This window comes from Pygocentrus nattereri, chromosome 20, assembly GCF_015220715.1.
Source record: "Pygocentrus nattereri isolate fPygNat1 chromosome 20, fPygNat1.pri, whole genome shotgun sequence".
Taxonomy (NCBI): Eukaryota; Metazoa; Chordata; class Actinopteri; order Characiformes; family Serrasalmidae; genus Pygocentrus; species Pygocentrus nattereri.
This window is the reverse complement of record NC_051230.1, coordinates 4,305,198-4,333,168: the sequence shown is the minus strand read 5'-3', so window position 1 is coordinate 4,333,168 and position 27,971 is coordinate 4,305,198. Positions and strand designations below refer to the sequence as shown.

Here is a 27,971-nt window from a genome sequence, read left to right as displayed (position 1 = left end):
CCCCCCCCCCAAACTGGGCCTGTCCTCAATCGAGCACAAAAAAAGAAAAGAAAAGAAAAACTGCATTGGTTTGCACTGAAAACCCTGTAGTTACTGAATAATAAGCCTTTGTATGAGATAAACCTGGAATGTTAAGGGGTTAAACATAGACCTGATCTTCAGTGAATGGCTGAAAATGTGATGTTCCCTTTGCCTGCAGTGACACTGATGTCCACACGGTGGCGTCCTTACTCAAGCTGTACCTGCGGGAGCTGCCTGAACCTGTGGTGCCGTGGACTCAGTACCAGGACTTCCTGGACAGCAGCCTGATGCTGGACGCCACGACGGCGGCGGTGAGAGACATTTCACCATGTTTTCTTTCTGTCTGTGGAAGCTTTATGTAGAAGTAACCGGCAGTGGTCACTTTTCTCGGACCCTGGCAGAAGTGGCAGAAGAGCACTGACTTAGAGTGCGAGTCCTCATCTAGACAAATGACCCACACGTTGAAATCATTTTAGTTGAAGTACAAAAACTTTGAAATGTAATTATTCAGCGGTTCAGATGTTAACAGAGTCGTTCAGGGGGGTTTGATTGCGAAACGGTTCACTGTAGGGAAAATTAACGACTCTGCTTTCTTCATTTTAAAAATGTTTTAGAGCAAAACCATCTCAACTACTATCACAAAGCAGTGTCTCTGACATTAGGCTTTCACTTCATGTAGTAACTCTCTGTGAGGGAGCTTTTAGAGGTGGACGTCTGGTTCCTATCACCATCACTGTGAACGGTTCTGACTCTGTAAGTTTATCTAGATAAACTAGAAACATCTTAATCTTAATCATTCAGTTTTTTTTTAAAAATCGATGGTAGTCCCCTTTATAATGTAAAAGTAAAAGTAGCAGTGATTGTTGTGAATGAGTCAGCTCTCTCAGGTGAAAGTTGGAAACCACCTTGCCTTTTTGTCAAGGACAAATCAGTTAGATGTTAGATGCTGTGACATCAGAGATGGGGTCTCTCACTGCCTGGTTCAAGTCCAGTGCCCACAATCCGTCCCTGTAGGTGCGTCCAGTGAAACATCTTTTTCATATCTGACTTTAGATTTAGAGACAAATCCAGCAAGAGTGGTGAGACATTTGTTTACGCTCACCTGTGTGTAGTCTAGGGACAGATCCTAACGGTGTTAAAATTATTTCCATAGAATCTGGTGAAACTTGGTTATTGGGGTCAGGGTTAGAATCTGGGTGGAAAATTAAGGTGAATTTAATTTATATTTATCAGGAGGTAATTGAAGTGCAACCATCTACTGAACGTCTGCAGTGGGCTGTCTAAATAATGTTATTACATATAATCTTATTTTGTTTATTAGAAGGTAGAGTAAGAAGTTTAACAATAAAAGTTACTGATAGACTATTACCATTAACTTCCCATTCCAATTGTGTGTGTGTGTGTGTGTGTGTATATATAACCCTATATATATATATATATATATATATATATATATATATATATATATATATATCCAGCTCATCGGAGTGTTCAGTGTGGTTGAGGTCTTTGGAGCTTGCTTTGTGCACATGGGCTCAATTATGCTGGAACAGGAGAGGGTCTTCCCCAAACTGATACCACAAAGTTGAAAGCATAGAACTGCCTAAAATGTCTTTGTGTGCTGGAGCTTTATCATTAACTTTCACTGGAACGTTCTGCTGGCATCCACCAAACCTAGAGTCCGGTGGCAGGGTGTTACACACCACTCCAGCTGACACTTAGTATTGCGCATAGTGGTCTTAGTTGGTGGTCTTGTGCACTGCTGCTCGACCATAGGAACCCATTTCGTAAAGCACCCGATACCCAGTTCTTGTGCTGATGTGCAGTTTGAAACTCTGTAGTGAATGATGTAGCAGAAGATAGGTGATTGGTAAGCATACACTCTGAGTTTGCATGGTTCACCGCTTCATGGCTCAACTGGTGTTACTCCCAGACACTTTCATTTCACAATAATAGCACTTACAGCTGATCGCAGCAAATCTAGCAGGGCAGAAATTTCACACTGACTGGTTCAAAGGTGTCGCCCAATCACAGTGGCTCAACAGTTAAGGTAGCCTCCTTACAAAGGCCCTGTTTATAATGAACATTATTCTGATCATGAAATAATTAAGGCTCCAGGGAATAGTTTGTAACGCAGTTGATCCTATCACAACATTGACTGTATTATTAGTGGCTTTTTATTCATTTTGCTGCATTTTGAAGCCAGTTGTGGGTTAAAAGGAGAGTTTTTGAATGAATGTTGGGAATTTGGTGCTGTAGTAGAAAACAAATCTGTTCTGATATGTAGTGAGTAGAAAGTGGAGAACTTGAAACGTAGTGACTTATTTAAATCACAAGTCTTAAATAAAAGAAAAGCTAGAAAAGGTCCTTGAAACAGGTACAAGTGCTTGAAAAACATACTTCAGTACTGTAATTTAGAGTATTGTACTTTGTTACCACCCGCTATTGTAAGCCCAAGCTTTGGACATTTTTAATTATTTTCACACTCTTGAAAGCCCAAAAGGTCACGAACGATGGTTTCATTTAGGTATGTGTAATTTGTGATGACCTTAAAATGTGCAGAACATGGGCTGTGTTCAAAACAGCAGACTGCACACTGTATACTGTAATATTGAGTCAGTATATCGATGCTGTTGGAACAAAACCTCGTACCTCAATTTTTGTCATTTTTCAATTTTTGACATAATTTGAAAAAGCATTTTGCTCTTTATGTTGTGAGTAAATTTCACAATGAATGGACCAAAAGAAACGGCCCAAAATGGCTTAAAAACATTCTGGTTCCATTGACTTACATTAAAAGTAAAGTGTGTTTTTTCCTTCTCCTGTAAAGTTACCATTTTGGAGATACGAGGATTTGTTCCAACAACAGAGATATGCTGTGTGTTACAATATATATCCAGTAAACCACAAGAAGCCATGTACTGTAATGCAAGGAGGGGCGCAACTAGACCATCAACATCAGGGGCTGAACCAATCAGACCCATCTCCAGACCTGCCCCATGCTCTTTATCCATCCAGTCACTGCCTAACAACTGTTGTGAGCTGCTTTTCAGCTCTTTTGCAGCATTTTTGGATATATTTTAGTAAAGAGATGTGCCTGGTAGGACATCCCATACCATGACAGAGCTCAGCGTTGTGTTCTGCCCCTCTCGAAAGCAAAAAATAAGCTTTAGATTTGTCTATGTAGTAAAACTGTGTGGTTTCCAGAGACACCTACGTTTGCTGAAAGGTCATTTTCAATTCTTGCATAGTCGGTTATATGAGCTAGTTTGAATGTAGTTGTGATATATCTGAGGTTTGGCAGGAGGAACATGCCTGAAACCCCTCCTTACAATCGAATGCCCTATAAATTCACATCCTCACCTTTTGTTCCTGTGACTATGTGTTGCAATTCCCACCACCCCATCTCCTCCCTGTTCCTCAGACCTACATCAGTCCTACTACAGCTATTGAGGGTCCAGCCTTCAAACTACAGACAGACGCTGCCCAGAACTCCAGCCTAAGTTCTCAGAGTTCTCCCCCCTACCTCAGTCAGTCTTCCCTAATACTACCACCACCATGTTTAAGGCATGGACCGAACTCACAAACTGAATAATAAGCTTTGTGACACCACATGAGTGTGAAAAGCTGAGACTGTGTTATTCACTTTTAAACATGTTATACACCGATCAGGCCTAACATGATGAACACCTCCTTGTTTCTACGCTCATTGTCCAGTTTATCAGCTCCACTTACTGTATAGCTGCACTCTGTAGTTCTACAGTTACAGACTGTAGTCCATCTGTTTCTCTGATACTCTGTTACCCTGTTCTTCAGTGGTCAGGACCCCCATGGACCCTCACAGAGCAGGTACTGTTTGGGTGGTGGATCATACACCAGCGCTTAGAGGAGTAACATGTTTGTTGTGATCTGTTTTCCACACAGGGGAAGGAGAAGCTGGAGAAACAGATCAGTTTACTTCCAAAAGTCAACTACAACCTCCTCAGTTACATCTGCAGGTACGGCGTCCATGAGTCCACATCATAAGCAACGTCTACAGTGAATGAATATGAATGGCATTTTGATCTGTTGGACCCTGTTTCTGCGTTTTGTGTGCAGGTTCCTCTTCGAAGTGCAGCAGCACTCAAAGGTCAACAAGATGAGTGTGGAGAACCTGGCCACGGTGATGGGGGTGAACCTGTTCAAACCACAAGTGGACGATGCGATCAGCATGATGAAGGGTGAGCAGACCAGCTGCAAACTGTTTATGGGAGATGGGAGTGCATTGAGTTCCTCAGGGCAGAATCATGTTGTTTGTATATAAAATACATTGAAAAACTAAAATTATTATGGGCGTCTACCTTGTACCTACAATCATTGGCCATTTTATCAGAAACACCTACCATATAGGTGCACTTTTTCTACTGGTGAGCAGAAAGCCAACTTCAGCCTCGTCCTCTTGTGAACCTGTGCTTAATACTAATTAGTATTACCGAGTACCAGACTTAGCATCTTAAATTTAGGAGATATTCATTGTGTGTTTAACAAATGCGCCTTTCACAGTGAAATATTAGTGTATCTGCCGAAGCCGAAGCTCAAAAGTCGCCGTCTTTGTTTTATGGCATGCCTCTTTTTTACCGAACGATCAGAGGTGTTCGTTCGTAGAGGTCGCCCAGCAAATGAAGCCTCCGCGCGACGTCTGCGGTAGTTCGTTTTCTCCGCAATTACGTCATATTGTTTGCCGAAGCCAGACGAACGTCGTCTCCGCAAGAGACTTAACAAGCACACTCAGCCAAACCGGTTATGAAAACAAGAAATACTGTGCCTTTGCATAGATAATAGTTGTTTGCTGCTATATTAATGGTCAAAATGTCGTATATAGAGCCTTCAGGTCATTTTTAATGCCACTGGATCCTGCTGGTGTGGGTTCCCTCAGTGATGCAAATAAAAGCGCTCCCTTGTGGAGTTGTAAACATGGCTTTATAATGCAGTATCCTGCAAGTACCCTGGAAGTCACTAAGCTGATTTGTAGATCAATGAATCAATGAATATTTGAATCAATGAATTTTGTAAATTGAGTAAATCGAGACAGACCTAATATAATAAAAAGCAGCCTGTTCTTGATCCAAGGTTTTTCAGCGCACTGTCTTTTCCCTCACTTGTTTTATCTGCTTTTCAGGCTTGTATGCTTGATAATTATGAAATGATAGAGAATGCTGTCCTCTCTCTCTCTCCCTCTCTCTCCCTCTCTCTCCCTCTCTCTCCCTCTCTCCCTCTCTCTGTCTCACAGGAACTCCAATGATACAGAAGGTGATGACGGTTATGATTAGGCATCACGAGCTGCTCTTCCCTCCCTCTAAAGATGTTCCTCCATCTCCACCTCCAACCAAGAAGGCTAAGAGTCAGAAGGCCAGCAACCCACGCAGCTTTGTGGGCTGGGAGTCTGCAGAGGTAGAGCACCACTGCACTCACTGCATCTACATTCCCTACAGCTGACTACAGCTACAGTATTGTGGGCAGGGCTCGGAAACACACAGCTCTTTGACTGCCCTGTTGTGGCTCCACAGCTAAATCAGATTATTAGGTAATAATAAAATAATCCTCCTTCACAGTAAAATAAAGCTCTGCTGATCGTTCAACACAGTTTAACAGTAAATGGTCTTAACCGCTGGAGTTAATGTAGAACTGCTGCTTCACCCTTTAACCCTGAAGGTTGGCCTGCGGACTGCTGGTTACCATAGCAACGCAGACAACAATATCACCCAGCTAGTAGCTACGAAACGACAAAGAGAGAGATTTAATACGAACTTCAATCATTTGGAGATGAATGGTCTTATTTGCATTCATAATCACTCCAGCTGGTCTCCTGATACGTTTAATCTGCCACAGGAAACCATCAAACTAATTCTAATTGTCCTGTTCCACCTTAAATAGTGTATCGGTTACATACTGGTGCCTCAGGGACTTTTAAGGTGGAACAGGAAAGTTCAAACAAGTTTTTGGCCGTAAAAAGTCGAATGCTGAGAGACATTTTACAAGAAACTGTTCCACTTTTGTGGAAAAGTTTCCTGCCGGAGATGCGAGAAAAGCAGCTATAGCTGAGCTGAAGCTTAAAGCAGAGCGAAGTGAGTCTGAGTTTTCATTTATATTGTACTTTTTGGCTTATACTAGTACATCAGCACTTAAAGAGACATATTTGCAGGCAAGATGGTAAAATGTAGCCACCAAGGTGGTTTGATTTTTGTTAAAAAAAATGTTTAAGCCACAGTTTATTTCGGTCTCTTCTCTTTAATAGAAATCTAGAAAAGTATCAAATCCTGAGGAGATTTTTTCTTTTTCTGTACAGTTATGTGCAAGAGTTTATTTTATATATCCAGTGAAATATCCAGTGAGCGGACGAAAATGCCTTGTTGATGTGAGAGGTCAGAGGAGAATGGGCAGACTGGTTCCAGATGATAGAAAGGCAACAGGAACTCAAATAACCAACCTAAGTACCTAATAAAGTGGCCAGTAAATGTATATGTGGTTTCTATTTATATGTTTAAAATATTGGGGGGAAAAAATAAAACACAAAGATAAAATGTGCCATAACTTGCACAGGAAACATTTTATGTCTTATTTTTTTTCTAATTCATGAAATAAACAGTAATTGTGCATTAAAGTGTGCAGACCTGTTCTCTGTAGATGATGCTTAAATTATTTTTGACTTAGAAAATCAACAAAGCATAATTTGACCGGGGCGCCCAAACCTTTTCTGCAGTTATCCGATTATTTAAATGGTCATGTAAACAGCACGCTGTGATTTTTTAGATCGGGGTGGCGTCTAGAAATCCGATTAAGAAATCTGATAAAGAGGCTGGATTTTAGCTCAGTAATCAAGAAATAAGCAGCTAAGATGCTTGTCGAAATGATTTATCATCTTCCAGATGATGTCTGTTCATATTTTCAGGGAAATCTGAGTTTCTGCAGTTATCAGATTATTAAGGGGGCAGTCGTGGGCTGGAAGTTAGGTAACCTGCCCTGTGACCGGAAGGTTGCCGGTTCGATCCCCTGGGCCTACAGTACGTGATTGAGGTGTCCTTGAGCAAGACACCTAACCCCCAACTGCTGTGGATAGGGCTGCCCACCTCTCTGTGTGCTCACTGCCCCCTAGTGTGTGTGTTCACCAGTGTGTATGTGGTGTTTCACTGCATGGATGGGGTGAATGTGGAGGTGAAATTTCCTCGCTGTGGGACTACTAAGGGTCTCTTAATCTTAATCTAATATGCATGTAAACTCTTTCTTTATAAATGACTCTAATATTAAGCTTCCTAGATTGAATGTACACATAATTTGCGCTGAGGAAATGTGCAGCTTTACATAGTTCTGCATAGCTGCAACTGATCTGATCAGCCTTGTTGGAACTCTCGTAGACATCTACCGTCACCTTCTCTCTCCTCACCACTTGCGTTCTTTCTTTTCTCAGTGTGAGGTGTCGTCCCTGTCCGAGTCTCCGGAGGAAGAGGAAGTGGACACGCCGGAGATTGAGAGGAGGGGACAGCAGTCCTTTGAGGCTGGGTCAGACGGTGCACCCCTGTCTCCATCCTCTCCGTCTTTATCTCCTACTACGACGGACGCATGGTCCGGAAGCCCCAGGAAGCGCACACAGACACTGCCCAGCATGGGTGGCCCTGGAGTGGGGAAAGTGTCTCGAGAGCCAGCCTGGGACCGCTGGAGCAGACTGCCGGAGAGTTTCGACGAGAAAGATGAGAAAACGTTGTCGGAGGACATCTTCAAAATCCTGGATCTGCAGAAGGTCTCGCTCTTCTCCGGAAAACAGAGCAATGAGGAGAAAAGTGGAGGTGACGATCCAGCGCTGGAAAGGAGGGGGAGTGACGTCACAGTTAAGCAGATAGAACCTCCAGAAGTAAAGGTGGAACCCAAAGCCACACAGCAGAGCGCATCAACCCCGGGCAAGGAGGAGCAAGCAGCACCCAGTGCAGCACCCACTGCAGCAGCGGCTCCGTCACAGAATCTTGCAGCCAACCAGAAGGATGATGCAACTGACCAACAGCAACTTATCATCAGGTATTGCCTGAATTAAACAGAATTGCATAGGAATTAGAGGCCACAGGCAGCAAAGCCCAGACAGACATGGACAGAACATGCAAGCTCCACGCAGAAAGGACCCTGGTCAACTGGCCAGGAAATTGAACCCAGGCAATAATATTGCACAATATTATTTAAAGCCCAAAATAACATACAAAACAAGATGATGGCATAGAGAAGACATCAAATAACCATAATAGTATTAACATAACACAAAGTGAAAGCCTGAATGGAGGCTTGCGACAGCATAAAAAATCAAATAAGATAAAACGGTGTCCTGTGACTTTTGCCTCACCCTGTATTTTATAAATAAAAACACATATTTGAAAAATATTAATATCATAAACGGTAAAAGTCAGACGTTTGTGAAAAAAAGCAGCTGATGACGTTTTTCTTGCTAGCCCAGTGGATTTGTTCTTTCCGATTTAAAGTCTCAACAATAATTCCCAAAAATTGTTGTGATGTCTTTGTGTCTTATCTGTGCGTGCAGTTTACTGTTGAACTACGACGTATTCATCCTGAACCCACTATATATGCGCATATGCTGAGCCTTTAATCTGGACATGTGCTTTAATGCTTATGCAGTTTTTTTAATAAGTGGGTAGGTAGTTTGATTGATTGATTGATTGATTGATTGATTGATTGATTGATTGATTAAAATTGATTGAGTTCGTGACACCTAACCCCCAACTGCTCCCCAGGCACATGTGTTCACTGCCCCCTAGTGTTTACGTGGTGTTTCACTGCACGGATGGGTCAAACGCGGAGGTGAAATTTCCCCATTGTGGGACTAATAAAGCTCATTTGGAGGGATGGATGGAGAGATGGATGGAGGGATGGAGGGATGGATGGAGGGATGGATGGAGGGATGGATGGAGGGATGGATGGATGGAGGGATGGATGGATGGATGGATGGATGGATGGATGGATGGTTTTATTATAAACTTGATCACAAAAAAATACAAATCCAAGGGAAATGATCTAAGAAGGATTTTGTGTGTTCAGTCTCCAGCAGAGGAACAAGGAGTTGAGCGCGACAGTGGTGGAGCTCCAGTCAGCGCTGGAGGCCGAGCGACGCTGTAAATCTGCTCTGGAGATCCTGTTGCGTAACGCAGAGCGCAGCCGGGATGAAGCCCTGAAACGCAACGAGCAGCTGGACCGCGAGATCCAGGAATTCCTCAGCAAGGCCAGACCCGGGCCATAGCACTGCCATCAGCCAAGGCTTCCTAGCACTCCGTCGATGCCCATATGATGTCCATACGGTTGGAACTGACTGGCATGATATGGAATCAGGTTCTACACGGATGAACTGATATGAAAGCTTTGGACCAGTAATCTGTGCCATAGATTAATATTGATGTGCTAGTCTAATATATAACCACACATTAAGGACATTAATATATGAAATGACGTCATTGGATAATGAATATTGGGTCCCCTCTGCGAGGTATCTTTTATTTTTATAGAGATAATGTTTCTGAATGCTGGGGAAACAGTTATCGGCAGGCACCGATATGCGATATTTCTGTGATATAAGAGAAATAATGACACAGTGTTCTCCAACGAACCCACACGTTGGGCTGGTGCGCCCTGTCTTTTTGTGCCAGTGATGAGAGTATTATTGCACTGTGTCCTCATTTTAGAATTTGCTTTTAATAGACATTTTAATAAAATTAGTTTTGCTGTTGCCAGGAACGGTTCCTCAAGCAAGGTCTCCGAGCACAACTTCTTTCAGTTCAATTTGACCAGCTGAGTCACATCACTTTTCCCTGGTTCTGCCAGTACTAAATACAACAGGCTGTCTGGTAAATACCTATAAATAACCAAATCTACAACCCAGATATGTCTGGAAACCCTTGGTCAGAGGTTTCTGATGACATCATCTCCTTTGTACTGACTACCTTTCTCAGACTCTTCGGTTAACATATCGACGCTCCAGAAGAGATTTGAATCAGACCTTTACTTTGGGCCATAAAGGTCAAAACTTGGTCAAAAAAATGAGCGTGAAAACACCTTCATGATGATTTTAGTTTCTGCTAGTATGTATTCTACTTGAGCCCTGAGTTAATGCCTGTGCACATTAACATTTTTTGGCCAGTCTAGATCAAACAGGGATATTTGCAGCTTGTCAAGACATTCTATGTACTTCATCTGAAGCGAGTACATTATATTTCAGCTTATATGTCTTAGTTTTACTGTCACTCTTTCATTACTGGCATAGAGCTGCCGCCAATGTTTTCCATTCCTAACAACTAACCAAAATCTTCTTGGACTACAGCACGTACACTCACTGGCCACTTCATTAGGTACACCTTGCTAACACCTTCAGAACTGCTTTAATTCTTCGTGGCAGACTTTCAACAAGGTGCTGGAAACGTTCCTCAGAGAGTTTGGTTGGTTTTTTGAGTTCCTGTTGCCTTTCTATCATCTGGAACCAGTCTGCCCATTCTCCTCTGACCTCTCACATCAACAGGGCATTTTCGTCCACACAACTGACCGCTCACTGGATATTTCCTCTTTTTCGGACCGTTCTCTGTGAACCCTAGAGATGGTTGTGTGTGAAAATCCCAGCAGATCAGCAGTTTCTGAAATACTCAGACCAGCCCGTCTGGCACCAACAACCACGCCACGTTCAAAGTCCCTTAAATCCCCTTTCTTCCCCGTTCTGATGCTCGGTCTGCACTTCAGCGGGTTGTCTTGACCACCTCTACATGCCTAAATGCAGTGAGTTGTAGCCCTGTGATTGGCTGATTAGCTATGTGCTAACAAGTAATTGTACAGGTGTAACTAATAAAGTGGCCGTTGAGTGTATGTACCATCAGTGGCGAAACTTCCAGAAGACCTACAATGACCTTCAGTCCACCTCTTGAAGGTCTGACCAATGACTTGTTTGGCTGTATCTACAGAGAACAAACTTCTGATTGGATACTATGGATGGATTTTGGTTTCTGACCAAAATTTAACAATGGAATATGAGTACTGCTTCCCAAACATGATGATTCTATGAAATTCAGTTCTTTTGAATAACATGTATGTTTTAGTTCCCAGAAACTATTAGGCCTACTTAAGTCCTGAGGTGTCCACTCTGCCCCAGAAAAGATTGTTTTTCATAAATTAAGAACAAATATCACACATTGAAAATGGAAACATTTACCATTAGTAAACTTGGGGATACTTCAGCGGTTTAGGATGAGAAAGAAATATGAAGAATTTCTAGAGATTGGTAGAGAGAGACAGACGGTACGCAAGATTGTGGGATGGAGTCATCGTACCATTTGAAATAAACAGAGAAGATGCAGTAAAACCTTTGCGTGAGAAAGGAAGGGTCTGCTGGGATGTCTGAGAGAACTGGTACAGAGCAGAGAAAGCAGTGTCCATGTTGGGAAAACAGTTTTGTTTTTTGGTACCTGCTCAAGATCAGTACCAACTGGACCCAGTGGTACTCGAGCACGTTCTCCTCTTTCTTTGCTGACACTTTCAGCAGAAGCCAACAGAAATTCAGAAATTAGCAAGCAAGCAAAGTTTATTTATAAAGCGCTTTTTACAACAGGGGTTGTCACAAAGCAGCTTTACAGATCAATCATTGTTACAGAAAGAAAAGAAAAGAAAGATCTGGGTCCGAGCCCCCATGAGCGTTGCCAATGGCAACAGTGGCAAGGAAAAACTCCCTAGAAGAGGAAGAAACCTTGAGAGGAACCAAGACTCAGAAGAGGAACCCATCTTCCTACGGTCGACACCGGATCGCAAACAGTGTTAGTATAAAGTATTAAAGTACAAAGTGGGAAAAACAGGTGGGCAGTAGTTAATTAGATCAGTCTATGATTAGCAGCGGCAGCAGCAATGTGTGGGTGAGGATTGCACAGCGTTGTACAGCAAGAAGCTCAATGGTGGTTAAGCTGGTCCAGAAGGCTGGTGAGCAGTGGCATCTGATCAAGTCAGAAGAGGCAACAACATCACATGCACAGGAGGGGCAGCTGATCAGCTCGGCAGAGAAAGGGAAGAAAAACGCAGTCAGTTCTGTAAAGAGTGGCTGACCACAGATTACAGTATAACAGAGCAGCAGAGACTCCAGCAGGTCTAGATCTGACAGGGAAGACTGATCACCAAAGGCTCCACTATAAAAGTAAGTTTTTAGCCTAGACTTAAAAACTGAGGCTGTTTCTGAGTCCTGAACATTAACAGGAAGATTATTCCAGAGCTGGAGGGCTTTGTATCAGAAGGGCCCCCACCCCCAACCCAGATGTAGCTTTATTAATTCTAGCTTTATTAATTACTCTTCCGCATGAGGATAAAGTCACCAAACACTCTTGTATCACTACAATGTGCACCATAATGTAAACAAGAATGGTGCATGTATGTGTCCAGTACTATTTTTACTGCTATTACTTTGTATTCTTTTTGCAAAGGTGGCGTAACTTAGTCGTAGCGTTTATGCGAGGCCTCCACAGAACGAGTGTTCTCCCTTTTAATTCCACACTTGACAGAGGAAGATATGCTTGTTTGATTCTCCACATGACCCTGTGTGTGTAAGGGGGCAGTCGTGGGCTGAAGGTCAGGGAACCAGCCCTGTGACCGGAAGGTCGCCGGTTCGATCCCCAGTCTGTTACTGAAGTGCCTTTGAGCAAGACACCTAACCCCCAACTGCTCCCCGGATGCCGTGGATAGGGCTGCCCACTGCACCAGGCAGGTGTGCCCACTGCCCCCTAGTGTATGTGTGTTCACTAGTGTGGTGTTTCACTGCACGGATGGGTTAAATGCAGACACAGTGACCAATGTTTCTAAAATCTAAGTGTAGACATTTGACTGTGAGCACAGGAAATTTAATATTATTTCATGTGAAGAGAATTAGTGTTAAGCTAAGATAACTGATTAGCAGGAGAGATGATGTCTCCACTCTCCCAAGCGGAAGAAAACGAAGCTTAGCTCGACTTTGCGGATTGTGGTTTAGCTTGAGAAAGAAATACGAGGAACATCTGGAGATCGCTAGAGAGAGGGGGGGGGGGAGTATGTGAGAGTGTGGGATCGAGTCATCCTACCATCTGAAATAAACAGAGAAGATGCAGGGAAAACATTACGTAAGAAAGGAAGAGCCTGCTGGTGGGATGTCTGAGAACTGTCACGATGATTGCAAATTGACAGAGAGGCCCTGAAGTATGAAGGATGTGCCTCTCAAAATCAATAGGAAAACATCCAGCGCCCTGTTGATAATCCCTGTCCATGACACAGATTCCAGATTGTTCTGGAATGTTTGCATGAGACGTTGCTGGAAGGTTCTGCGTACATATTCGGCAGACGCGGTCAGCGATAACCAATGGGACCAAGTATCAAAAGACAAAGAGTAGTGGGAGAGAAATAAGAGAGGAATGTCGGAACTGTTGGTCACTAGGTCAGCATTCTTTCGCTCACCCTTCTGAGAGTCCGTTGCTGTGACCTTTGGCCTAATACGTCATCTCTAATCAGACACGCATAAGGCAGCCTCTGTGTATTTGACCTCGGCCTGGACCTTTTGCTTCGTTAAGTGCTGGTACATGATCCCTCATTCATGCTGATCTGAGATCAGTTGTGAAGCTCACTTAATAGCTAACATTTAGGCTGAAGACGTTCTGGAACCAGCACAAAGGGGATGGATCTTCACGCCTGGGAGAATTTGAACTACGCCGAGCATCCCAGCCGGATGGTGCCTCGTTCACTGGGGGATGCTCTGACATGCCCTCGCCTCTGCTGCAGTTTTCCACCGGCTGCGAGGCCTCATCGGTCCCTGAGCGATGGTGATAAGTGGTTTCCAGCACTTCCGAAAAGGCTGTTTGTTTGACGTGTGAGCAACACTCATCACTAAAGGACTGAGGCCTCTACTCTGACAGCCAAGCACCGATAGAGCAGTACGTGCAAAGCGGTTAACTGTAACTTCTATTGCAAAAGAAATAATTTATTCTGAACATATTTTGCTGGAATTGTAGCTGCAGATGATGTCCATATGGTGAACTTAAATATGCCGCTACGCTCTTAAAAATAAAGGTTTTGTAAATAGTTCTTGGTTTTGGATGAAAAGTTCTAGGAAAAACAACTTGGATTGATATAGAACCTTTACATTACATAGTGTTTCTTAACATTTTAAAATATTCTTGGTCTCACTTCATTTGGATAGTCCACTATAGTGCCCAATAAATGATCTACAGATGTTCAAATTGTTAACAAACCATCTGTTGAAACTCAATTGATTCTAAGCAGTGGTGTGGTCAGGGTTAGGTTTTGGACCTGGGTTAGGGTCGGATTTAGGTTTTGGGTTGAGACTAAGGTTAGGGTTAGGATTGTAGCCAGATTTCAAGAAAATGATGGTCAATTTTGTAGATATTTAGTTGAATGTAACAAAACTAGAAAGTAACTAGAAAACGTGGTTCTTAAAATACTTTTTTTTTCTAAAGAACCCATTTTGGTTCCATTTGGCAGAAAACCGGATCTTCCATTGGTTCCATAGTGCTGTTGGTGCTAGTGGTTCTTTTATGTTTTTTGTTTGTTAATGTTATTTTTTTACCTACTGGTATTCTTCTGAGTGAGGATAAAGTCAACAAACACTATCGTATCACTAATACGGGTTCCAGACTGTAAACAGTAACAGTATGTTGATGTGTCCTTTGCTATTTTTAGAATTATTCCTTTGTAAACTGTTTGCTAAGGTGCAAAGGGGGAACCATCAGGGCTGTCTACACCCTCAGAGTGGGCCCAAGATATTCTAAAGATATTTTCAAATTGAGCGGTTCAAGTTTTATCTGATCATATTTTGACAATCAAAATCTGAACAAAAAACAAACCTAAGTAATTAAATCCTTCAAACTGGCCAATTCAACTTGCACTGGAATTTGAAGGGTTAAATTTAAAGAAGCCCCTTTGTCACCTCATATTAGAATTTTGCCGTGTCTCGTTAGTGATTGGTGGTCCAGCTATAAATGTACAGATCACCAAGCAATAATAATTCAATAAGAGACCAATTTCAAATGACTGTAAAATTGACCAATTGATCTTCCCTCTAAATGGGTGGGCTTTGTTATCCAGTTACCCACTGGGGCAACACGCAGGCTCTGGGAACAAAGCCAGCAAAAAAGCCAGCCAGCTTGTTGGCTGGGAGTAATGTTACCGCTAGTGAGGAGGACGTCGCTGTGAATTTCGTATCCACACTGTTTTCTAGATTAACTTTAATGGAAAGTTAGAGTTAATCGGCAAAGGACGGCTTACACTAGAACTTCGTTTGGTGCCAAACATGCTTTTAAGAGGCATTTCAACTACAGCACTTACACCATGAGACCCCTGGATGACAGGATTGACCAAGTAGCGTGAGCTCTACTGCTGGGACTGCTTGCTGTTTGGTGTGGGGAGTGGGTTTTGGCCCAGAGGGCCGAGGTTTAAGAGTCACGGTTCCCTACTGCTAAGGTGACATAAGTTAGTTTTAGCCCCCACAGGTCTAATTCCTTTGTGTGCAAACACAGTTGGCCAATCGTTCTGAGCGTTCTTGCTCATAATTCCGTACCTGACAGGGAAAGACACACAAGCTTTATTTGATCCTTAATTGTAGATGTTTAAGTTTCTGAGCACCAAAAGTTGAACTGTTTTATTTAATGTCAGCACAACCAGTGTTAGACAGCTAATATGTCTGTTTACTCCCAAGAGGAACCAAATTGAAGCTTTGCTGGACTCCAAACGAGTCTGTCTAAATGTAGACTTTTTTTGTGTGTGCATAGCATAAGTACATTATTTCATATAAGCTTATGATTTCAACTAACGAGCAATGCAGCTAATTAGCACTCTAAGGGTTTTTTCACTGCACGTTCCAAAAGAAGAACTGCCCTCAACAGTGATCTATGGAGCTTACAGTTCCTGTTCTACTTTATTTTCCGCAGCCAGAACCATCTTAATCATCACGATTAAAGATTTCATTGTCTTTATGGTCGTTGCACGGCACTCCTTGGTGCCCAAGTTGGCTAATTAGCTACCTTGCTTGTTGAAATTATTAGCTGATATGATATGCACTTACCCAGATAGCAGACAGTTTTGGCCCAATTCTGGCTTTCCTATGTGACTGTTGGTTGACTACCAGGAAAATGCTAAGCATGCAGGCCAGAATAGGCCCAGATCCTGGACAGCTTCATATGTTTTTGCCTCTTATCTACATTCATGGGACACTTCTGGTGTGAATGTTGTGGATCAACAATGTAGTTGGTCCAGATTTGGGCCAAATCCTTTAGTTCTACACACTTTACAGTATGTGGGCCAGATCTGAGCTAAGGACCCAGTCGTATATTGGGAAAGAACAAACCAAGGATGTGGCCTACAAGTGAGCCAGACAAATTGTACTAAGTGGGCAAGGTCTACATTTACAGAGCCTCATGTGGAGTCAATCACAGCTTCATTTTTTCCTCTTAAGAGAGTGATACATTAGCTTAACACTAGTGCCTAATTTGGCTTTAGGGTGTAGATGCAGCATAAACAGCATGAACTGGACTAACATTCTCTTTGAACTGAGATAAGTACAGTAAAGTTTGAGAACTGAAAAAAATCTCTAATTAATAGAACTTTTATGGATCTTCTGTGACCCTTAATGTGAAAGTACCCACCGTCACAAGCACAATAGTACAAAAACAAAAAAAAAAACTCCTTCAATTATGATTATTAGGGGTAACAATTATAATGATGTTGCGGTACAAAATTGTGAGCGTCAGTGACAATGCATCAAGGAAATTAGGCATTGTAATAATCGCTGATGTCGGAGGAAAACCTCGTAGGTCCGTTTTTAACATTTCTCAGTTTTGGACATATTTTGAAGATGCCTGTTGTCCTTTACCTTCTGCATGAATTTCGTGATGAATGAACCAAAATAAACGGCCTGAAATGACTTGGAAAAAATTCTGGTTCCATTGACTTACATTAAAAGTAAAGTAGGATTTTTTTCTTCTCCTGTAAAATGATCATTTTGGAGATAAAGGGTTTCGTTACGACAACAGCGATATGCATTCTTAAAATTCACAACCATCATCATTTCAGCATGTTCATTAGGATGCTGTGAAACTACAAGGACACAGCTGTCACTTTTTTTTTTACCTCAAATATTGTTCAAAATATCTTTCGGTTTGCGATCCCAGTTTTGAGAATTAAATCTCATCAAGGGCCGAGGTTGTCACTGCACCCCGCATATATTTCTTTTCATCCAGATAGCGACTGTGAAGTTGTCAAGATCCTCAACTTTGAAGTTCTCAAGTTAAGGTAATCTTTTCAGTCACCATTATGAGTGGCACAAAGATATAGAAATGCCTACTAGAAAAGCTGACTGTTCTTACTCGAGCCCACTGCTCCTCACACCTCATTTCATTTCAATTTCCCTGCTTTAATGAGTCATGGCCTCAGATATCCATCCTACCATACTCCAAAATATCAAGAGGGCTTAACAACTTTGTCCGAAAGAAATGGTCAATGAAGCAGTCGCCCAACACTCGAACCACACCATTGGAAAAACAAATAAACAGTAGGCCCAAATCTTCCCTGGCTCACCCACCCAAACAAAAAAACACCCTAACAAGGAAGGGGCTTCTGGTGGTATCAGAACGATGTTTACAAAGTCCTCATTAAGGAAAGAAAGTAGATAACGGCACATACACACACACACACACACACACACACATACACACACGCACATAGACACACTGGGACACCATCAGCACTGAAATGCAGAGCTTCCCAGCTCATAGATAAGGGACAGAGAGAAAGCAAGAGATAGTGAGAGAGAGAGCAAGAGAGAGAGAGAGAGAGAGAGAGAGGAAAAAACACAAGAAAAGAAGAAAAGAGATGCCACAGTAGAGCTCAGTGAAGCCACCCTTCAAGGCAAACTTCTTCAGACATCAAACACACATCAAAAGGTGTGTGGAGGAATAAATGCCCTGAGATCTGCAGCAGGAGCACTACAAAGCCGTGACCAGTGTCCAGCTGCATATATCTAGAACGGGGCAGAGCACTTGGCCCTCCACCACAACACCAGCACTCCATTCACTTCTGGACAAGAACTGCCAGGAACCACCTGGATCAGCGTTGAGGGATCTTTTGCAAGCTCTTCAAAATCAAACCAGACTCGGAATTAGTGTTCCTCCCTGGATCTACCAAGATTTTCTTCTTGTGTGAAGCCTCCTGCACGTTGGAGAGTGCCTACAGCTGATACGTGCTTCCCACACCCCTTTTGCCTCTAACCATGGCTGGCACTGGGGTTTGGAAATATCGGTTAACGGCCACCATGCCTTTTCTCCCCTTTCTCCTGCTCCTCTTGGGGCCTTTCTTCGTTCACTCCAGCCCCATCGGCTCCCCGGAGAGGCACCGTCCTGCCCCAGGGCTAGATGACGGGCGTGGAGGGATGATGGATCCCTCTTTTCTGGAGCAAGACAGCGAGGTAGACATGCAGAGCCTGCTGGAGAATCTGCGAGGGCAGTTCCTCCGGACCTTCAACCTCTCGGGCCGTGGGCCACCTATGCAGCCTGGGGCACCCCGTGTGGAGCCCCCAGAATACATGCTGGAGCTGTACAACCGATTTGCTAATGATCGCACGGCCATGCCGTCTGCCAACATTGTGCGCAGCTTCAAAAATGAAGGTAATATTTTTTATTCTTCTGTTTTCTTAAGAGGTTTTGTTAAAAGGGACCAGGTGTTCTAGGAACAACACAATGACTACATCTGACACTTTCCATATGTTATCAATTTTAACACTTTCTTGATGTGTCACATCTGATCAAGTTGTTTTATGCATGTTTTAGAAAACACTTTCAAACCTGTCACAAGAATATGAGCTCATTTACATTATTTGAGTGCTTAACTATCTGGAACTCATTTGAAGGGAACAGAAACAACTTCACAAAGCTATTATAAATGTCCACAAATGGATAAAAGATATGCAAGGGACAGTTTCAAAAATGAATGTGCAATTTGCAATTTCATTTATAAGTGCATTTCAGCCAATAGCAAATAGACATCTCAGTGCTTGTCTTGATTATGATTACTTGATTATGTGAAAACTGGCGACTCATGTGTGGTTGTTGTTGTGACTGCCTTCCACAGACTCCGCCCCATGCAATGTGGGAAGCGACGGTGTGAGGCGGCACCCCCTCCTCTTCAATGTTTCTGTCCCGCATCATGAGCGAGTAACAGCTGCTGAACTGCGCCTCTACACCCTTGTCCAGACTGACCGGCACCTGTATGCTGGTATTGACCGCAAGGTGACCATCTACGAGGTGGTGCAGCGAGACACCAACAGCAGTCAGCCAAGACGAGGGGATGTTTTTGAAGAAGGAGGAGAGGAAGAGACACAGCTGGTAGAGTTGGCTTCACGGCAGGTCTACGGCATGGACAACGGATGGGAGTCATTTGACATGACTGCTGCCGTGCACCACTGGCGCAAGTCTGACTATGGCACCACCCACAGACTGGAGGTCCATATTGCAAGTCTAAACTTGCAGTACATGGCTGGACAGAATGAGTCAGAGGCCGAAGGTCCCACCATGAGTGGGGACATGGAAATTGACACCAGCCCAGAAGAGAGACACAAACCTCTGATGATCGTTTTCTCCAATGACCAGAGCGGTGACCACAGAGGAGACAAACAGGAGTTAAGCGAGATGATCAAGCATGAAACGACGGGCCCGGACCTAAATGACAACCTGGGGCTGGAGCTCACAGATCCCTGGAGGGAGCTGGGCACTGTGGAAAAAGGTGGACAGAGCAAGGAGGAGGAACCAGGTGAGGAAGATCTCCTCCAGATGCGATCCAACCTCATATATGATACAGCCTCCAGGATTCGAAGGAATGCAAAGGGCAACCAGTGTAAAAAGAGCTCCCTTTACGTAGACTTCAAAGACATCGGCTGGGATTCTTGGATCTTAGAACCTCAAGGCTATGAGGCATACGAATGCACAGGAATTTGCAATTACCCCTTGACCAAACATGTCACTCCAACCAAGCATGCCATTGTGCAGACACTGGTCAGCATCAAAAGCCCAGACAAAGTCTCCAGAGCTTGCTGTGTTCCCACTAAACTTGACCCTATCTCACTGCTCTACCTGGACGATGCAGGTGTGGTCACCTACCAGTATAAATATGAGGGCATGGTGGTGGCAGAGTGTGGTTGCAGATAGTTCTGAGAGGGTCTGATGTGCCAAACCTTTGGGCCTGGCTAAAGACAATGAGAAATGGGGACCTTTCAATGTCTTAGGTTCAGAGAAGAAAAGACTGTAAAGAAACTGTAAGTAGTTTCAGGGCAACAGGCCAAAATCAAGACAGAAGATGTCCCACAGAAGGAGAATGGTTCCTTGTAAACTTAAATCAAACTAGAGCCATGACTGATCTGCAGATGCCTTTGTATGTGACTCTTCAAAGCGACATCAGAAAAGGACGAGAAGTTGGGAAACTTTTGGCATAATAATCTAGTGTGTTGTAACATTGCACTTAGTGCTTATATTTAGATTTGCCCTTCTGTAAGAAAGTATACTTCATGTTCATTTCAGGAACAGAGAAAAGGGAACATGAAAAGTGAGAGACAAGAAGACAAAGTGTACAAGCCATGATATCTCTTTGACCAATCTCTGATCGAGTGGAATATGATGCAGCAGACCTTTTTCCAGACGTTGTGCAATAACTGACCAAGGACAAACCCAGCATCCCTACAGGGGACTCAATGCTACTTAGAGTGTTCAAGGAATAGATTCTGTTATCTCAAAGCAAGATTATGTAAATCATTTTTGATGTATTTTGATGCTCTTACCTATTTGCACAAATCTCCTCTTTATCCAATAGCAGCAGTGGTCAACTCTGCTCCAAAAACATAGGGGCTGAGGCCTTAACCATGGGTCATCTTGACAGATACATCCCTGGTTCTTTCAACAGCATTTTCAGTCAACAAGGTCTATCTAAGTGGGTGTCTCTCAAATATGGAAGCTTGAGTGTAGAGGGCCTGTGAACTGGACACACTGTAGGGTCGTTCAAATGACCCTGGCAGAGGCAGGATGCTTGCAGAAACCGCCTAGATCCAGTCTTCTCAGTGTCATATCTGCATCCCCCCTTCTGCCGTGTGTCAATATACAGTTTCCTGCCTGGCTGAATGCATTTGATATGGGCCATCTGAGGCAAAGCAACTTTGTTATCTGGGCAGTCTTTCAAGGAAAGGAAACATGTGAAACTAACCAGAATGATCTGGAGTGAGATGTTCTCTTGGACGATGAGAAAACTTCTGAGCAGAGTTTTACGTGGACACTATCTGGACATTCTGCATGCAACGGAAAGTACCATACAAAATTTCTGTTCTTTTGTGAAAGAGGCCCAGGTGCTGGACAAGGGACTATTGAGATTCCTCAGACTGACCACAGTTAAATTGTAGGAAAATTCCTTTGCCTAACATACGACTGGATTAATATGATTGGAAAACACAGCTTTAATCCGTCTTTACCTTGTCACTGACCTAGTGTGGAATTGATAAAGTAGCACTTTCACTAGCCACTATACTATCAGGTCCCAGAGTAGGGCAGATGGAGGAAGCCGCATGCTCTTTCAATTGTCCGAGGGCGTCAGTCATCATCATGAGGGTGGGGGTGGATGTGAGGAAGAGGCATGGGGTTATAGGGTTATCTTCATACTGTTGCCTTGCATGCCGTGTGAGCTGAGCTCTCAGCCCTGGACCGGTCCGTGATAAGAAGGTGTCAGGGCTGAGAAACATGCAAGTGGCCATTCCAAGCAACTGGGGAGGTGGGAGCGAAGGCTGTCAAGATTCCAAGCTTTACTTCAACTCCCTTCCTGACCTCAATCTGGTCTCATTTACAGACACTGGTCCCCTTCCCCCCCGTTACTTACACCCTCTCTTCTTCCTTCCCCTTACCTCTTTTCTATCGTGGACAGACTCTTCCTCTGTTGTCCCTTTGTCTCACTTTCTCTCTAAAGTTTCACTTGCGTAGAACAGATCCCAGGATTTTCTTCCAACTGCCTGGACAGCTCTGCTGGTGGTGTGATCTAACTAGAGAAGCCGGGCCGTTGGAATAAAATCCTGGGAAAGATTTTTACCTTCTGGACCTGAATTTTACACCTCTGCAGATTGGATTCCCAGAAAATTATCGAACATATGACAGTTGCCTAACAAAGTGTGCCCTTACCCTTAATAAGCTTCTTAACAGGACAGAGCGCTCTTAAGATTCTTTAGATTACATTTTTCTTGATTGTTTTGTAATGATCCTTCTGGGAAGTCACTAACAACCAAATCAATTCAAAGCAAGTGGGGACAGTTTAGCAGGATATTTAGCATATAACTGGCTTGTCTCTACTACCTTTTATGAGTTATTAGCTACTTACGTATGTCGGAATTAGGGAAAAGGGGAAGAAAGATACCAAGCTACATACAGTGTCTCTAACGGCAATGATATGGGGAATTTTTGAAGTGACTGTTCGACCAAAAATACTAACAAGCCACGTGTTCGTATCAAGCATGATACTTTGATGGAGCGCAGAAAAGCGTTTTTTTGTTGTCATTATGTTGAATAGCATTGATTGGGACCTTAATAGCGTCTCTGCCACACGTCACATCACCACAACCGATTCCAAAGTCGTCAAAACAAAGGTCTCTGCAAACCTGTCTACATCACGAAGCTCATGAAATATGGCTTTTGTACTGCTGCTTTAAGACCAATGCTTATTTATTGATTAATTTATTAATTTTATTGTCTGTTAAATCGTTTTGTATAGCAATATGTGTAAATAAACACTTTATACACATGAATCACTTAATTACCTTATAATGAAAGACATGTGGATGTGCTTTGTCAGTTAGAGATGTTCTGTTTTGCGCCACTGATGCTTGTAAAACGCTTCGATGTCAGGAAACAACATCTTAGCAGCTTTGATGAATTGCTTTAGAGCAGCCAAGTTCGTACATTTGAGCAGATGCTGTGACATTTGTGCAGATCCTGTGCAGATCATCTACACCACCACCCCACCCCCACACCCCCCAAAGCCACCCACATTGGCCACTCCAAGAAAACCAGATATTTTTAGATGTGACACTCCTTATTTAAACACTAGAGCTGTTCATTTAAGCACAGCTTGGAGGGGGAGCGATTCATAACTTTTAACTTTCCATTGAGAACATCGCTTATCTGGTCCAGGGCCAAAGTTCACACGTGTCAGAAAGATCCTAAGCCATGGGAAACTGACTGGAAGCTAATGACCACATTCAGCGATCTGCACAACATGCACAAAAGTCCCACACAGCTGCCTCCATCATATCTTCCCCGCCTTGAAAAAATGATCACTAGACTGTGGATTTTGGGACTTTTAGCGCGCTTTGCTAATAGATGTTGGAACAGTGGTGTATTTGTATTGTATCAACTGTCATGACTGTAAATAAACTGTGAGAAGAAGTGCTGTTGCTGTTGCTAGTGTCTTTATAAAGATAGAAAACTGAAAAACTGCTCCGTTGCCCTTGGCAACAGCCTAAACTTTCCCAAATATTTAAAGGTGATCACGTATCATCGGATGGTTTTAGACCTCCGTCCAAAAGAAAACGAGCTTTTTATGTAAACATGATCACTTTTCGCATGTCTTCATTTAATTTTTAATTCATGTGTTTCTTTTGCTTTGAAGTTTAATATGTGGTTCCTCCTGATTCTCTGATTTTTCTCGTTTGTCCTGCTTCAGAGTCGCTCTGGTTCTGTAAAACAGCTCGTCACAAACCAGTTTTACAACCACTTTTAATATAAAACACTATTTTTAAGAGGTTTAAACCTCTGGTCACCGCTGTTATCAGGACTCTTATTTTACACTCTATCAGTGTGTTCAGCTCTATTAAACCGCGTCTTTGGGTCGAGGCTCATCAGAGAGGAAGCGTCTCGAGGCAGGAGAAGGCGAGTCACACTCGCTCACTATATTTCATTAATTTATTAATAATTTTGTTTATCAGGCAGCTCAGAACTTCTGTGTGTCCCTGGTGTTCTGAGCTTGAATGGCTGGGTCATTAAAATTTGGTCAGAATATCACTTTTATTACTGATTTTAAACAGTTACACAAGGTCGCCTGACCACCAGCGAGTCAGCCAGTTTACAGACCCTCAGTTTGAACCAGAAGGTCAATGGAGTCGCCGTCACTGGTGTTGCACCATATTCATACTATTCATACAACACCAGTGACATCACACCGGTGACTAATGTTTACGTCATAAACGATCAGGACACTTGGAAAACTATTATCATCCTGATTTCCTGTTCCAAATGGAGAATGATCCGGGTCGGCCAACCGTTCACAAACAGAATGCTGGGGCAAAGTCTGACCACTTTTCATGAAGGGGATTTAAAGGGGCACTCCAGGCAAAACCTGCAGTGGAGCACCGCACCTCTCAATTCTGTCAACCGATTTAACAGGTTTCACAGTTTCACACCGTTTTCAGGGTTTTCATCCATCAGTGTTCTCTCACTGCAATACACAGCATGCATTACACAAATACAACCACTGGGAATCCCTGTGGAAAGTAAGTGTGTGTGTGTGTGTGTGTGTAGGTGTGTGTGTGTGGTAGTTAACAGCTCTGCCTTCTATGCTGTAGACTGGGGTTCAATACTGATACTACTGCTATTAATATTAGTAGTATAATAACTCTGTAGGTAGTTTGACCAGAGGAGGACGGGTCCCCCCTTGTGAGCCTTGGTTCCTCCCAAGGTTTCTTCCTGAGCTCTGAGGGAGGTTCTCCTTGCCACTGGTGCCCCTGGCTTGCTCACCTGCGGGTTTTACATTCAGGTTAAAACTCTGTCTTTACTGGATTTCTGTGAAGCTGCTTTGTGACAACATCATAAATTTGATTTGATTTGATTCTGGCTAGCTTTCTTATAATCAGGAAGCCTCAGCTATGCCAACAAATAAACGTGATACTTGCACAGTGATGTTTTTGATAAAACATCTGGGTCCCAGAAATATCACTACAAAGCAGGACGTTGTGCAGATGATGTGGTTCCAGTGTTAAATGATGGTCCTTTGATGCTGTTTTACGAAGTCATTTTTTACCTTGTTCATGTTCCTTTTCCGTTTTTGACGCAAATTGCTGAAGATTTTGGGCAGCGATGAGATTTAGTGACGGTCGAAGTCCTTTGTTTGTTAGCAGCATTAGCCTAACATCACCGTTGTAAGGTAAAGAAGCATCCATCAGATGTCAACCGTGTCCTGGCTGATCGCCTGAGTCTGGAGTAAACCATAAATCATGTTCAATTGATTTTTTTCGCCAAACTATTCCTTCACGCCAAAGCCTGGGCCACACAACTGTCTCCATGGCAACGGATTCAACAAAAACATGGCACTTTGGTGCCAAGTGCTTGATTTACGGTGTCAGCACCTAAAGAGAAGCCCATATAAACAAGCAGGTTGGGCTGCTTGGAGCCTTGGACATATAATGAGATCATTATATTACTTGGGCAATAAATATGGCTGGACACGATACAGATCCAGCTCCAGCAAATAACAAGCTTTTTTAAGTGGCCTCCACATAGCCTCCCCTTACAGGAACTCTGATCAGCGTGCCTGCCCCAGCCTGTGATCTAAGAAAGTAGGGCAAACCACTGAACCAAAGACGTGAGGTTTGTAGTAAATCAAATTCCACGTGGATGAACCACGAAACACAAAACCCACCGGAGCTTTCAGTGTTTACTGGGATGAGTAAGAGGACAGCAAACGACACGCGCTCCTGACTTCTGCGATCAGAAGCTCCAGGCATCCTTTCATTGTGCCCTGACTGGCTGTGGTCACTTCATGCATCACTTAAGATTAGCGTTTTGTTTGATCCTTTTATTTTAAACATGCCCACGCCAACCTCAAACACCCAGAAGTGCGGCACGCCCATGTAACACATGTGGCCACATGTGGCAGAAGGGAGGAAAGCCATACTGTTATGCTCAACTCTATTTTTCTGTTGCTGTGTTGTTTGTGCCTCTTTATGTTCTGTCTTCCCAGCGTAGGACATTCTGTTCCAGTTACATTTACATTTACAGCAGCGTTTAGCAGACACTGTTGTGCTAAATTACAATACACTACAATACAGTACAATACACTACACTACACTACAATACAATATGCTAAATTACAATACACTACAATACAGTACAATACACTACACTACACTACAATACAATATGCTAAATTACAATACACTACAATACAGTACAGCACATTAAAATACACTACAAAACAATACAACACAATACAATACGCTAAAATACAATACAATACAGTACAATACAGTACAATACACTATAATACAATATGCTAAATTACAATACAATACAATACAGTACAACACAATAAATACACTATAAAACAATACAACACAATACAATAAGCTAAAATACAATACAATACAGTACAATACAGTATAACACAATAAAATACACTAAAATACAACACAATACAATACAATACTTAAACTTAATTCAGAGCTCATTTAAGTGCTGTGTAAAGAGACGGTCTTCAGTCTGCGTTTAAAGACCTCGAGAGACTCTGCTGTTTGGACAGCCAGTGGGAGTTCATTCCCCCACCTGGGTGCCAGTAAAGAGAACATTCTCACCGCTTGTCTTCCACGCGTCTTGAAGGATGGCGGGTCAGACCGAGCTGTACTCGAAGCTCGAAGGGCTCGTGGTACAGTTCGAGATTTCACCATTGCCATCAAGCAGGTAGGGGCTGGTCCATTTTTCTCTTTGTAGGCAAGAATTAGGGTTTTAAACCTGATGCAGAAAAGTCCTCCTTGGCACCATCAGTTGTTTAGGCTCACTCGTGTTGATTTGCTCGTTTGTTGGGCCTTCTGGCTCTACTTTGTTTTTAGCTCAGGGGTCGGCCACACGTAGTTCCAGAACTGAACGCATCTCAGCACAATTAGATTTGCTCTGCTGATCCTTCTAACACAGTTTTAACTGCTAATTCACCCTTTAAACCCTGAAGGTTGGCACGCAGACCACTGGTCACCATAGCAACACAGACTGCAACACAGTCTCGCCTAGGTAGTCGCTAACGAAAAAGGCAAAGAGAGAGATTTAAAACAAACATTGATAATTTGGAGACGAATGGACTCATTTGAATGTATAATCAATCCAGCTGGTTTCCTGATGCATTTAATCTGCAGCTGTCAAGCACTAAAAAGTCGCAAAGCTGAAGTCAGTTCCTCGTTTCTCCAGCTTCTCGTTGGAAGTCTCCCATTCCACCTTAATTGGTGCAGGAGTTACATAGTTAGCTACATTCTGCTCCATTTAAGGTGGAATGGGAAATTTTAAACAAGAAGCTGGCGAATGAGACGCGACTTCAGCCTCAGGAAAAGACGTTTACAAGAAACCGTTCTACTTTTGAGGAAGAGTTTCCTGCTGGAGATGTGAGAAAAGCGGCTAGAGCTGAGCTGAAGCTGAAAGCAGAGCAAAGTAAGTTGGTATTTTCATTTATATTATATTTCTTCAGCCTATAGTTGCACATCAGCACATACTGAAACATATTTACAGCCAAGATGGTGAAATGTTACTTAAATAAAATGGACATGAAATGTTGTGGCTCCCAAGGTGGTTGGATTTTTGTTAAAACTTAATAAAATGTCTTTCTTAATATAATCCTAGCCCCTTTAAATGTGTATATTTTATCCATAGGTTCCCTTTTTTATACTTTTTGCATGTAGTTTCCCAGGGGGAGAGTCTGGCTGCCTGTTTATCTGTGTTTTGTGTCAGAGGTCAGGCGATAACAGCATGGCAGTGAATACAAATGTATGCTGTGTGTATTTGTGTGTATTTGTGTGTGTAATGTGTAGTAATGAGACAAAACATTAAAAGGTTCTTACTAAAGTACAGTTTATTTGTATCGGCAGTCATATA

The 27,971-nt window shown here is 42.9% G+C and overlaps 2 protein-coding genes across 4 annotated transcripts in view; both read left to right on the top strand.

Moving 5' to 3' along the window:
• arhgap25 (Rho GTPase activating protein 25) overlaps positions 1-9,794 on the top strand; it is a 35,417-nt gene extending 25,623 nt beyond the window's left edge. For all 3 annotated transcript variants that reach the window (XM_017723874.2, XM_017723873.2, XM_017723875.2), the window contains 6 exons: positions 200-332; positions 3,946-4,019; positions 4,120-4,241; positions 5,291-5,451; positions 7,466-8,067; positions 9,094-9,794. In XM_017723874.2, the coding sequence (XP_017579363.1) occupies positions 200-332; positions 3,946-4,019; positions 4,120-4,241; positions 5,291-5,451; positions 7,466-8,067; positions 9,094-9,292 (1,291 nt within the window). In that variant the 3' untranslated portion in view covers positions 9,293-9,794. The remainder of the gene's footprint in view (positions 1-199; positions 333-3,945; positions 4,020-4,119; positions 4,242-5,290; positions 5,452-7,465; positions 8,068-9,093) is intronic.
• Positions 9,795-17,753: 7,959 nt separating this feature from the next.
• bmp10 (bone morphogenetic protein 10) lies at positions 17,754-23,512 on the top strand. Its single transcript, XM_017723872.1, has 2 exons — positions 17,754-18,710; positions 19,174-23,512. Exons 1-2 carry the CDS (start codon positions 18,317-18,319, stop codon positions 20,244-20,246), a joined length of 1,467 nt encoding a protein of 488 aa, XP_017579361.1. The 5' UTR covers positions 17,754-18,316; the 3' UTR covers positions 20,247-23,512.
• The last annotated feature ends 4,459 nt before the right edge of the window (positions 23,513-27,971 follow it).